This window comes from Teleopsis dalmanni, chromosome 1, assembly GCF_002237135.1.
Source record: "Teleopsis dalmanni isolate 2A chromosome 1, ASM223713v2, whole genome shotgun sequence".
NCBI lineage: Eukaryota > Metazoa > Arthropoda > Insecta > Diptera > Diopsidae > Teleopsis > Teleopsis dalmanni.
The window spans coordinates 146,895,368-146,910,545 of NC_051846.1; the positions used below are offsets into that span (position 1 = coordinate 146,895,368).

General features: G+C 27.7%; 1 protein-coding gene across 1 annotated transcript in view; it reads left to right on the forward strand.

Annotated features, from left to right (window-relative positions):
• The first annotated feature begins 947 nt into the window (after window positions 1–947).
• The window catches only part of LOC119669252 (chitin deacetylase 1), a 65,817-nt gene continuing 51,586 nt past the window's right edge, over window positions 948–15,178 (forward strand). Inside the window, exon 1 of the mRNA XM_038079079.1 lies at window positions 948–1,212. Coding sequence (XP_037935007.1) covers window positions 1,143–1,212 — 70 coding nt within the window. The 5' untranslated portion in view covers window positions 948–1,142. The remainder of the gene's footprint in view (window positions 1,213–15,178) is intronic.

Genomic DNA, 15,178 nt, shown 5'->3' on the forward strand with positions numbered 1-15,178 from the left:
ATTACAAACTTATTAATTGTGTTATCATTTATTTAAGTATTTGTTAATTTATTTATATAAAAATATAAACATGTAAACATGTATATGTTTATTTATTTCTTTTATTTTTATTATTTATTTTATTTGTTTACAAATAATTATATATTTTTATATATTATTATTTTATATACTATTGTTTTATTTTTATATAGTATACACATACACACATTTAATTGAATTTTATATCATAAGACATTAATTTGTTTTATAATTAAATTGAAATAATTGTTTAAATTGGTTAATTTCATTTTAATTCCATAAATATTTTTGAGATTGTGTTCTTTTATGGCTTTTGTGGCTTATGTTAACATAAGAAGTCATTGCACTCAACAACAACAACAACAACAACAACAACAACATAGTGTATTTCTTTCCATATGCATAAGAATAATTACGTGTTGTGCTTACAGAATGTAAACGAGTATGTAGGCGAGTATGTTAATATGCATATCGATAATTATAATTATGAGAAACAGAAAACATTTTAAAGTTTAGACATATACAAGCATTGAATGTTAAGCGCACACAAAGCAGAGATCAAAGTCAGTCTACATTAAGACAAAATATAAAATTAACATAAACGTGTCTGTTATTGGATATGAAAGCAGAGCTTTGAGCTTAAAATGAAAAAGCCAGTGCGCGATACAAGCTCAAAGCTTAGTTCACACATCGAACAAAACAATGCCAGTGCGTGTTTAACTTTACTCAAACCGGCTAATAGGAGTGTAAACACAGCTGTTTTAAGACAACACTTGAGATAGGGCAATAATAATTTATGGCTTAGATAAAAACTCAACTGAAAGTGAATTCAACTCAAAAACGACTCACTCGCTTCACTCAACTTTAAGTGGCTGTCGCCGCGTAACAATTTTCACCTTCTTGTAATTTCTTCAAGCGCAGACTCTGTCAGTTGTCGGTTGGCGCTTGCGCAGTGACGGTCGTGTGAGTTCCAGAAAGTAGTGGTTTTTTTTCTTGGCAACAAGAAAAATTAAGTTAATTAGTTGTAATTGAACCGGTCGATCGAACTAAGAGATCGATTGGATATTATTGGAATAACGTTGAAATAATAATTACAATTGGAATAAATTAAAAATTAGTTCAACATGCAACTGAAAAGCAGTTCGCACGCCATATTTGGTTTAATTTTAATATCATTTACAACTTTAGCATTAGGTAAGTCTTTGAGCCATTAGCTTTCATGTACACACCTATAAATAAGTTGCTTATAGAAATTGTAAATTTCTTTGTTTTTTTTAAAGTATTAAACAATTTCCGCATATTTTTATACATAAAATTATAATTTGCTTTGGAAACGCATGTTTTTGTTTCCCCGTCCAAGCGACTGAGTTGCAGTTTTCACATACAAAGTTCATATAAATTCATATGAAATAAAATTAACAATATTTTTTATGAAATATATATCCCAATAAATGTGGTTATATATTTGGGAACTACTCAGCCAACATTGCAGTTGTGACTGGTATTTCTTGTTTATTATTAATTTTTTCTTTCTGTTTTTCTTCAACAATATTTCTTGTGCTTATTTGTATCTCATTTGTTGCCGCCGTGCCTTTGTATCTTTGTATCTGTTACAAATTAGGTAATAATTATACGATTTTTACTATAACTTTATTGACTTTTGCTCTTATCAAATGCCTTGGTATTTGGGCTTGTGTTCAGTATTGTATTCGCACCTCTTCTATGGACCTATGACATTTCAATTTTCAACGGCTTTGCCTTATAATTTGTAAATATTTTTGCTTTGTTGACATTTTTGTGCAAATTTTGAGTTAAATTTAAAAATTAATTAAATTTACTAGTGACTTCTTCATTGGTTGTTATTATAATCGGATTGTTAATCTATGCAGACAAGGTCATTAATTTTTGCAAAACTCTCATATATCAACTTTTATCAATTTTAATCTCTCTTTCAATGATGTAACAAGCTTGTATCCGAAAAAATTAATTTTTGTCATTTACTGAAACTGACTGTACAAATAAAGAGAAACTTCAGGCTATCGCTAATGAAAGTACAATTTGTATTATAAAACAAAAAAAAAAAAATAAAACAAAACATTAGGGAAATAAACGGCTTGAGCTCATCCATTAAAAAACTCATTATTTAATGAATGTTAATTTTCAGTTGTTAATATTGTTTTTTCTTTCAAAAGTTGCCAAAACTAAAACGACCTTTGATTATCGATTGGATTATTAATAAAAAAAAAAATTTTAATTTTAATCCATTATTTTACATTTGTCTTATAGTATTTTGCACTTGGTAGAGAGGTTTCCAATATTTAGAGTAATGAGCTATGTAAAGTATTAACAGAGAGTTACTACATAACGCCAATTACGAAATGCAACACGTTGCTCTGTTATAAATTATGTTAGTGAAGGGTTATGTTAAGGCAAGAATACTGTTAGACAGTGCTACCTGCTGAAAGCTGCAACCAGCTTCTTGTGTATTAAAATTGTTAACGTTTCTATATTGATAGTTAATTTATATTACAATGTGTTTGACTGAAGCACTAAAGGTATATAAATATCAACAAATATAATATATATTAAAAATTAACTAATTATTTTACAATCAATAAAATTAATAAAAAAGCTCTGTAAAGAAAAACCTTTATATATTGTAAAAATATTAGTAGCCTTTTACTTACAAAGGAATGATATTCTAATTAATTAGACCCTGCCTATTCTGAAACTTCTGACTTTTGTCAATCATTCAATTTTCAATGTTTTGTGTTATGATGAAATGTACACCTGGTTTTGACAACCAACCTTATTATATAATTAAGTTCTCCACACCCCAGTCACCGTCTAAGCGATAAAGGAAAGGCAGTGTAATCAAAACCGCGTTCGTAGATTTTTTTCTGGTAAATCACTTATTAAAATGAAGAATATGTTTTGGTTTATTACCAGAACTTAATATATAATACTTTCGAGTAGAGCAATGGTTTCCATTATACTCTTATTCGATTCTAGTTAAGTCCTAACTCTCAGCAAAATTATTTGTTTCTTATTCTTAATCTACATACATATATTACCTTCAAGGTAATGTTATTGATGTTTTTTTACCGGATTTTAGAAAACGCTTCATAGTGAAAAAAAATACCTAGCACTTTTATTTTCCAACCATATATCTTACAGATTTTAGAGAACTCAGATTATAGTCTGACTATATATTTATTATTCATTCAAGTCAAAAGTCGTCGGGTGAAACAACAAATATATAACTTTGCCAAGACTAGTATAAAATGGTCTACATATATAGGTTTCATCATTCTTTGTATATTCAGATTGGACCACTTCTAATATACTTATATAAATAATGATAAAACAAAACCATATAAGTCTGAATTTCTAAAATTGAATTGAATTTGAAAAATTTAATATGTCATTTTATAGTTTGCATATAGCTCTTTTTGAAATTCTATATTATAAACAAATTTAATACATATACTTGTATGTAGACAATGAACAAGAAGAATAAATAAATAATTAGATTTATTAAATTTTTACGTAGTGTCTCTTTTCAACCGGTAATGAAAACCAACTGAATTAAAGAAGAGTAACATATAAAATGCCTTTTTGCCTTAATGAACTGGGTCCACCATTCCTAACCCTATTATCTATTTATTTGTCGTTGATCACCCAAACTCAAGCCTAACCATTGATCACCTCATATAATCATTTACCTACTGAATGAGGGCGCGACATTTTTACCTGCCTGAAAGCTTCGAATTCTTTAGGACGACCCAATATTAAAGCAAAAACACAAAGCTTAATGAAATATTAAATAAATTAAATAAATATAATTGGATATATATTTTTTAGTTAACATAAAATAAATATCTAATATAAAGCAAAAGAAATTAGCATTTCAATATGCACTAATCTGCACTTATATTGTATTTCCTTTAATTTAAATATTAATCAAAGTCCGATCAATCATTTTGGAATAATAACTCTCATACTTTTAAGAGAATTTTAACTCTTAAGTTCTCATACAGAACTTAATTTTATTTTATATCTAGTTACTACGATAAGTCCTGTCGCCAAAAATTTACACCAAAGGGAATAGCTGATAAATAACATACTGAATTGACTACACGTTATTTTGTTCACCATTTAATCAGGTCATAATGGATTAGTTATAAGTAGATAAATATATTATATACTATATACATTGCCCTCAATTCGTGGGAGGTTCCTACCATTACAACTTCCACTTCATTTTTATATACCGTCAAATATACATCATCAGTAGTATTTTGGAAACATCTATTGTAGTAATTCGTAATAATTTTTGGATTGCACATGTCAAGAATTAGACAGGCCAAATTCAGACCGTAAACCCATATTTTAACAAACAAAGCCAAGATGCACGTCCATTATTATACAGTATTTTGTTACAGTGCTGTAATATTATTTTTTGAAACAAAAAATGAAGTTCCATAAATTTTATTTCAAATGGAACTTTTATATTTCGTTAATATTGTTTTCATTCCGTGTATTTGACAATTTATTTTATATATATATAAACAAACCTTACACTAACTGTATTATTAACAAGAACTAACTCATAAACCACAGTAACATAGATTGACTTGATCTAACTAAAACTAACGCGTAAACCACAGCTATATGGATTAACTCAATCGTTGTATATTATTGTTTGATGGAATTTCAATATTATTACTCTTTTTTCTATTGAAAATAAAATTCTCGTCATACAATTATAATTATTTGATATATTATTGTTTTGTATAATAGAAATATTTGAAATGCTTCTTACAGGTATTTAATTAAACTTCTGAAAGTAAAGCCCAACCCAATTAATAAATCAATTATAAAGTATAAGTTAAGAAAGAAAAATAAACAAATAATAAAAACACTACAAATATTTAATTAATATGAGAATATATTCAATGTATATTGCATACTATAAATACAATAATAAGTTCAAAAGATCTGTATACTATGACATATAAAACCTTATTACATGTGATGTGTCTATAGTACTCGTATAAGGCATATCTGTGCGTACTATTTAAATTAAAATTTTCTTAATTAATTATTTTTTAAGTCTGTTTAATCGACCTTGAATGCATCCCAATATCTGAATTTTTTTAGTTCACTTTCAGTTATATAAACTGAGATACAAAACTATTAAATCTTCACTCACTTCAGTCATTGCAAATGTATTGATGGAAATAAGCTTAGCCTAAATCAGTTTTAATTTATGAGAAATACGACATAAGTGAATTGCCAGTTGTACAATATGTTATATACGTATGCAACAAAGGATGATAAGCCTGAAGGCACGTCTCACTCATTTCACCTATGCCGTAATACTTATTGATGTCAGTGAAAAACACAGCCATCATCTTTAAGCTTTTCAAGTCCGTATTTACCGATGCGGATATGCCGAAATAGCCGCACAAGACGAGAGCTAGCAACAATGATAATTCCAGCGAGTGAGCAGGTAATGGGTGATAACGATTTTATGTATGCAATAAACCGGTTAAAAAGACTGGACCACATAAAATAAACGTTTTGAACAATTAACCGAATATTTGACGTAATATTGGCAACACGTTGGCCTCGAATATATTTGGCAGTTGAGTTTTAAAAGATTTATGCGAAAAGGCTATCGAAAGCAGGTTACACATGACATGAAACATGTTCCACTACTAAACCAAATACCTGGAAAACTAAAATGCGGTTCACTCTTCGACTGAACTGTGATTCTTAAACATAAAAAGAATTTCGAATTAAATAGTCTTGAATTTAAATCGTTAATATATACGATATTATAAATTATCATGAAACAAAATATGCAGAAAATGTTTGTAGCGCTAAGCAAAATGACAAGTTATACTGTTATTTGCATAACAATCTCTGGTATGAGATCTGCATATTCATAACAAAATACATTAAAGAAATTTTTTTTTTTTTTCAAATTATTATAAACATTTTCAATTAAGTGCAAAAACAACACTTCATGGTCAAAGACAACATCAGTACCAGACATGAGAAATTATTGCTCATTGGCAATAACTCCGCAAAGTCCGCCAATTTTTGTTTATTGGCGTTTTGCGTTTGGAACTGCAATGTTTTCTTTTCGCATTTTTATGTTGTAATGCTTTCATGCAATAATTTTCAAAATGGATTTTGTCTGGTAATCTAACCAACGATTATACCATAGTTGTGTATTCGTAGAGACGTGAAGGCAAGTTCACATCGCGTCCAAGTGCAGTTCGAAACTTTCATCAAATACGGCAACGTTTTTTAACGACTCCAATCGACTTAAACGTGCGTCTCACGCAAAAACTCGTCCAATATTTCGAGTTTATAATTTTCAACTTTTTCATTTTTACAACTACTTTCTTCCATTAGTCCATAAATTTTCAAATATTTATTTTTTTCATTATTAATTTATTAGCAGCATCCAAACATTGAGCGCTGCTTTCGATACCCGTTAAAGCCATCACGACGTTGCACCACGATCTGCATTAACGCACATTTTTTCAGACTAATGATGAAGTGAATATGTAATATTAGCATTTAGTAGCTTTAAACGTTTAACTATTTTCTTAAAATTTATTTTAATTTTAATAAATTTAAATATTTTCCCTAATTTCACTTCATTTCAACTTGAGATACAAAATTGACTTAACAACTAATTTTCATTTATAACCATTTGCCAGCTAAACCATTACGTCAATCATTTATGTTATAATAAAATATCAACCATAGTCAAGATACATGAGACTTACATTAATTAATTAATATATTAATTATTAATATAATAATAATATTCTTAATTAACAATAAATTAATATTATTATATAATAATTATTTATAAATTTTGCAAAACCATACGACTGCGAGAGAAATACTCTCTGTCTTGAATTTAGAAAGTTTTGACTAATATAACCAAAATTAATTAAGATTTAATTAATGAGTAAATGATCTTTGAACAAAATTTTTAATATTTCATATGTGTATAATATATATAATAGTACAGTTTATAATCTTACTTATAATAAAACTAATTACAGATCTTGTAATCAAGGGAAAAAATTTGATATATTACAAGTAAAAATCAATCCTTTCACAAACCATTAATCATATAAATTACTTTATTGTGTTGAATTCTCACATGTTTGATATCCAACCATTGGTACCCAAGAATGACAAAGCATGGATGAGTAAGATCATCAGATTAATAAGATTTTACAGTCATTATAGTAACAGAAAATAAATTTGAAATTGGTATATATGATATTAAATTATATTATACTATGATATTAAATAATGAAAGTTAAAATATCATGACCATACTAAATTCTGTTGGTATACATTTAAAATATATCCATAAAGTAATTTATCATCACCCTTGTTTATTACCCAGGTCAGTCTTTATCAGGCTCAAGAAGTCTTTTCCATTAGTTTTGTCCCTCACTGCTGCATATTAGTTATTCGGAATTTTCCAACCAACCCCTGTCTTTCGGCATTCATCTTACACGTGGTGTTAATTAGGTTATTGATATAAAGGCAACACTTTCAATATTTTGTGAAATATATTACTCCTATCAGTTCTGTAGTTACGACCTGCTCATTTTAATCGAAAAATTTTAATATGTGTTATGATAATTCCTTCGCCATCCAACTTATCAATTTTGTCCTCTTATCGTGTACTATATACCAATCACCGCTTCCACATATAAAACCAATTATCTTGCTAAGAATTTTTCCTGCTAAGGTTGCCAATAAGTATATGCTTTACAGACAATGTCTATGTTTCAAATGGATCAATCTTGAGGTCCCTGAGGAAGTCATTCGTCCTAATATACCATGGTATTTTGAAAAGTCTTCCCAGAGCCTGGCTTATTGATTTTTATTTTCCATTTCTGAAAATACTCCATAATGAGATTTATATGCTCTTGAAGTGTGTTGGTTATGTTGAGAGCACATTTATCTGAGTACAGCATACACGTATCGTCAGCATATAACGCCACAGTCGAGGGACATAACATCGAAATATCAGATGTATAAATGTTGTAGAGAATGGGGGAAAGTGGCGATCCTTGAGAAACCCCAGCTTTTATAGATCTGACTGACGAGAGAGTCCTGTTGATTTTCGAAAAACACAAAGTGTTTACACTTAATTTCTCATTTTCTTAATTTTGAAAGATTATTTTAAATCCACCAAATCATTGGATTTTAAAAGAATAATCTTTATGTTTTTATTTATTTTTTTATATTTAACATCATTTTAATTTTTGAATATTATTTCAGTCCTGTTTAATACAGTAATTCAAAAATCTTATTAAGAGAATAATAAAAGATATGTTATTGTACATTAGTTTGTTTTCATGAATTATTTTTCGATTAAAATATTAACTTCATTATGCTTTTATGGTGTTTTGATTAGAACTTATAAGAAGTGGCTTCATAACAGTTATATTTTTTATTGGATTATAGTAAATACTTTAAAATCTTATATTTGTTATATACTTTTATAGTTTTCATAAGAGTACTTCTGGAATGAGATCCATATCACATATTTTTTTTATCGAATTAAGAGGATTAACACTGTTACATAGAAAACTATTGTACCGGCATCATGCGTAAACAGATTTTCTCTAAATCCAATTTCCGATTTAAAGCTTCACGCTTCAAGAGAATTTTTCCAAATACAATTTTCTCTAGAAATTGTAGTACTAGACTCAATTTATCGACTTTTATTTCTTCACCGACATGAGATGCACTCTCATGTTGATTTTTGCTTTAACACCGGGTAAATTCCCAGCATATGTTTTGAGGTCCACATATAAAATAGGCTAATGTATAAAAAATTGAACAACTATAGAAGGAGAAGACCCTCATTAGTTCTAGGTAGGAACAGTAAGCTGTTTTTCCTGTTTAAATACCTGACTTAAAAATATAAGTATAAGTATAAAAAGTATAAGATATTTTGATGTGAAACTAAGTCTGTAATATATTTTTGCGTTGTAGTACTTACTACCCCATATAGTTCTAGTTTCATCAATAGAGAAAGCTTAATGTAAACATACTGACACAAATTCCACTAGTGATAAAAATTAAGGGTAAAACATTACTTTTGCGTTTCAATATTTACTTTCCCACATAACACTGGATTGAGTAAAGAACAGTAAAATTATTTGAAAATTATTATTATGAGATGATATTGAAAGGAAAGAAAATATATTTCAAATCGGGTTTTATATCATTTGCATTTAAGGCTCAGAAATACGTAAACAAGTGGAAAGTCCAATAATCTATGACAAACAACAACCTTTTGACAAAAAGTCTAAGATAGGTTATGTTTAATAATGTCAGACTTTTGTATGAAAACGTCAGTTGACACCTGACAGCAATCAGTGTTGCCAATGCTCAAAACGTAAATAAGTAGTAACCCTCATAACGATCAAGTAATTAAAACACTATTAATTCACGAAATGCACATTACTTTGAGATACATCAAAGTAAAGAAAATGAAAAAAGGATTTAAGTTTTCAGCGCTTATATTAATTTTAAATTTATAATTAATGCACTTTGTATGAACAAAATCCCATGTGGGGGATGGGATCCCACCCGTATTAATGAAATTAAAAAAATGAGCCCAACAAATGAAACCAAACAAAATCATTCGGAGACTCATTACACATATTGAATAAAATTCAGAAGTGGCTAGTAAGAGGCAATCTGGAATTGGAAAAAAATAATTAAAAATTATAATAAAAAGAGGACATTTTAAATATACGTTAAAAATCTGCTTGTGCAAAATGCAAATCCTTACAAATGTAATTTTAAAATTATCAGAAGAAAGATAAAAATTTTTTTTTAAATTTTATTCCAATATTTATTATTGAAAATGTTCATATTCTCTTTGCATTAAAGACCTGATACCTGATGGACGAACATTTAAAAAATTTTAAAACTACATTTTTAATGAATTTAATGGTAACTTCAGTGAGATTCAATATCTGTACATATATTTTTAAAGTCATTTCTGAAAATGCAGAAAAAACTATTTTTGCTGCAAAAAACAGATACAGAGAAAATGCAAAGGAAGATACATCCAACACAATATATCAGTACACAATTTATTACTATAAATGAAACATAAATTTATTAAGAATGAAATATTTTTGCAAAAAGGAACTCTTTAGCATTTGTCACTGCATCTGCAAAAGTTAAGATATTTTCACTTGTACAACACTTATATGCAATTTTTTTTTAATTGGTTCGAGTAAGTGGAGTTGGCCCTGTGTATGATTAAGATAAATATTTTTTTTTAATTTTTTTTTTTTTTGTTATTAATTTCATTTTAATTCAGAACTTGAGAAGTAGCGGCTGTAGACATTCGAAATGAACCACAATTAATTGTTAAAACAAAGTGTTTGCGTTATGCAAATGAATTCTGTATCAATGTGAGATCAACCCAGTTAACTTCGTATGTAATTTATTTTCATTTTCCATATATTGCAATAAAATACAGCAATTATATTTACACTCTTCGCTGCTTTTGACAAAGGACACAATGTTTTCGACAAACATTTAATTGGTTGCTTTAAATCCTTTTGTTAAACTACAAGCAATATAAGGAAAATGATGACGATACTTTTATCTTTGTCAAATGAAACTGCTGTAAATAATATTTATTTGAGTATGAGTATGAGATAGAACTGTATTTTAAACGAATTGATATAAATTTTAATTAATATAATATCTTTTTTAATTAAACAAAATTAAATACGAAATACTTCTCTCCAGCGTATCATATTCATTGAAGAGTTTTATCAATATTCAAGAACTTGGATATCACAGCAACATTTTCAACATTTAGTGTTGCAAATACCGCAGACAATAAAAATATACATAAAAATTTCATTGAATATCATTGTTTTTTTACGTTAAATATTATTTTATAGATTTTTTTAATTGCTTTAAAACCAGCTGTTGTGTCAGAAGAATTAAAATCTTACACCCACCTATGTTTGCACGTAGGAAATATTTTTATTTATCATAAAGCCTTCATGACCCAATTTGCTTTTATGCACCAACAAAAATAAATAAATAAAACGGATTAATATATGAGTGTTCTCTCATAAACATTTAATGTTTATTATTTAATTAATATATTAAACATTTATGTGTTACTGGACCAGTTTCTTTGAATCACTTTATCTTTAAAGATATTCTGATCTTGGATTCTTCATGAAATAAAATAAAAAATAATATTTTTACTGCATACTAACTAATACAACATTATATTAGTAGAAATTAAAAAAATAAAATTTATTTCTATTAAATTAATATATAATAAATACATTTCTTTTTATTATTTATTTATTTATAATTATTTAGTAAAGATGTGGTGAAGTAGTGAAGTACAAAAAACTAATATTTTCTCAGCATACTTCAGCTGAGCTGGGATGTGGTTTAATATAAAGTTGGGACTCAATAAGTTGCTCAATAATATTTTGATTGCTCTTATTAAGGCACTCTTATATACTGGACTCGATCTGATCATAACCAGTAGTTTTTTGTTGCTAAGTTTTCTATTCTTTTCCATAAATTTCCCCTAAGTGAATCGGCGAGTCCATTTATATTAATTTACAAGCCCAATCAATTATAAACCTACACCAGAACTTTTGAGCGCAATTTTGACAGAACTAGGTGAGCTAGAAGCGAAGCAATCCTCGTTATTATTGATTCAAATCAGGACTATTCGTGATTTTGGTTAGGTTAGGGTAGTTAGGTTAGATTAGTTAGGTTATGTCAGTTAGGTTAGGCTAGTTAGGTTAGTTAGGTTAAGTTAGGTTAAGTTAGGTTAGTAAGGTTAGTTAGCTTATTTAGTTTAGTTAGGTTAGGTTAGATTAGTAAAGTTAGTTAGGTTATAAGTAGATAAGGTTGGTGTTGCAGCCTCAGCACTAAAGCTCACTTAAGCTAGTCTTCAAGCTTACTAATTTTAATAAACCTGATGTTTTTGAAAAATTTTTTTAACAAACAAATTAAACTAAATAAAAAATCCATGACACAAATTGAAGCAATTTACTTAAGTGACCATTTTTTAAGCTTAAGGAATATTTTTCCTGCCAGAGAATCGTGATTAACATTTGTTAATAGGCTTCTGAATTATAAACCACTTAAAGCATTTATTTTAAAATAAGAAATGTAAGTTTAAAATGTTAAATTTATTTATATTTATTTATTAATGAAACATTTCTATTGATTGTATCTAAAAAAATGGCATTGTTTTTCGGTTAAGAGTGGCTTGAAATCGAAAAAATCCGGGAAAATTCTTTTTCACTGTTCGATGCTAAACGAATCGCAGAGAATTGATTAAAATATACACAGTTTCGATATAAATTTTTTATGAGCTGCATTTTATTCCATATTTCATGAGCTCAGTTTTTAATGCGAATTTTTTCAACAAACCTTATCACAGTTCCACAATGCATGTTTTCATCGTTACACAATTATTAATGGTTAAACATTTTTTGTCAATTGCGAAACGATATAGTTATTTATCGACGAACACATATTTTTTTAATCATTAATACTTTGTAAATTTTGGCTAATAAAAATTTTTTAACCAACTTTTTAAGCCACTTTAATAACATCAATTATGTCGAATTATTATGGCCCGCAGCTATTATCAAGTCAACATATATTGGGTTGTATTTTATTTTGTATTGAAATTATATTTTAATTCAACAAATTGATTTTTTTGTGGATTGTTAAATGTTTGATTTTATTGAATAAATATACATATCTGCTAATTATAAAAAGTACATGTACTTGGTCAGAAATAAATTTCAGCTCTCTCACTGTTATCAGAAACGGTTTTTGAAGACGGAAAAGCGATAAAACTCTGCTATTACAATTAAGATTATTTGTCCCATTGTGATTATTTTAAAAATGCAGAAGTAAATTTAAACCATAATACCACTAAGTAAGGTCCAATTATCCAATAATATCAATTAGAAGTAATATTCTCTATTTCTCGTCTCGAAAACATCACACGGCTCTCCAAATATTTGAGATAATAGTTAGCAGTAACTTTAATATTCACATCAAATGGATTTTCCTCAAAAGATAGGGAACTATATAATACAGAAGATATAATAGATTTATAAGACCAACATTAAATTAAACCATTGCATATTTTACCGATATAAATAGCAGCAACCGTTGCAACAAATACAATAAATGGCTTCTTAGGACTGTAATCGAATTTATTATCATCAGAATCCTTCTGCATTTTTGCCATTTATCACCAGAGACAAATTCAAGAGTCGGTAATTTTGTGAATATTAAATGTACTTAATTAAATGTACTAAATATATAGTTGCTTAACTCATTTTTATTTTTTTTTATTAAAAATATTTTAATATATTTTGACTTTTATTTAATCACATTCGCAGTGTATACTATGTTATATTATACATTTTCACACATTTATTTTTATATATTTTTACATATTATAAATAATATGTAATTTTTTCGATACACCTGAATAAAATTATTGGATTAATCTTATCTGGATACAATATGGAACTTTATGGTTCAACGAACTATCCGCTGTTTTACTTGTTGATCCTAAACTGCACTATTTTTTATCTACTTTTCGGATTACTTTTCACACTGAAAGATTATTTTTTAGATGTATCAAGTATATTATCCGTATACAATGACTCACTTAGAAATGTTTTAGAAAACTACTTCATAGATTATATGAATACTCAGAAAAAAAATTTGGTTGATTTAACCAGATTTGAACTAAATCTCAGGTCAAAATATACTTACACGACCACATGTTGGTTTTCATATATAAAATAATCAGGTCATTTTAATTACTATGTGGTTAGAGCATATTTTTTTGAGTTAAAATAGGGGAACTAATATAAGGATTTTAATAGAAATCAAATTTACGAGCAGTCAACATTAAAAAAGAGTTTTACAATATAATAACGATATTCCTAACATATCAAATGGCAACACAGTTATCGGTCCAATATTGTAGTGTTAGTATATATACAGAAGCATGTATTAAATTTGTATAGATATTCTTCTACTAATAGTTGAGGAAGATATATCACTTATATTCAATACATACAAGTTAACTATTTCAAGTTACGTGAATGAGAAAAAAATCAGAATTATTACAGTCTAACACCCCTCAGATATCTGTTTATAAAAAATCAAGTCGGCAAGTAAGATTTAGGATTAAAGATTCATTTGTTGGAGCGGTGAAGATCTGTTAACTATTTTTCAACTCTGCCATAAAATCAAATTTAAGATTAAGTCATAAGATTAAAAACATCAACACTATGAATAAACACAATTTAAAACAATTTAGAAATACTTGAGTGTTTTTTTTCGAATTTAAGGATCTTGACAGTTTCATGCTTAGCTGTTTCCTATGGGTTATGATAAACATCAAAGCGTTTTGAGACGTAGTTGGGCATGCAAATAGTTTTTACAGCAAGGTTTTCTTTGTTTCAGGAAGTCCCACTTTCCACAATTATCATTTTTCGTCAAGTCCATAAGAGACAATATTCTATTGGTGAACTAATTAATATTCTACAGTCCTTGATTTCTTTTGAGGCAAAGCGAGAATAGCATTGGTGACTTTAATCTCAACACTTTTTTTCCCGAAGCGTTACTTTGGCTTTCGGAAACCGGAACAATGTTTTACAATGCTTTATACGACCGCTAACACTCAAGACTATTATTACAAAAACAGCTGATATAAACAGCTGTAAATTATCAAATAAAATATTACCACTGCCATCACAATTAATTACAGAATAAATTGTGATGGCATCTTTAACACCCATTCTTCAAATCATGGGTGTTAAAACGCCATAAGCCACTAATTGATATCTGTATTTTTCTGAGAAGTTTGATATATAAATATTTCGCGAACACCTTTTATCAAAATATTTTCCGCTTTAATGATTTTAAATTCTTACAGAAAATTTAAAAATATTAGAAAAATATTTTTATATCTTTATAAAAATTGAAGAGAAATGTAAACTAAAACTCCTTAAGCGTCATAAAAATCGCCACAGAAATGGAATAAAAAAAG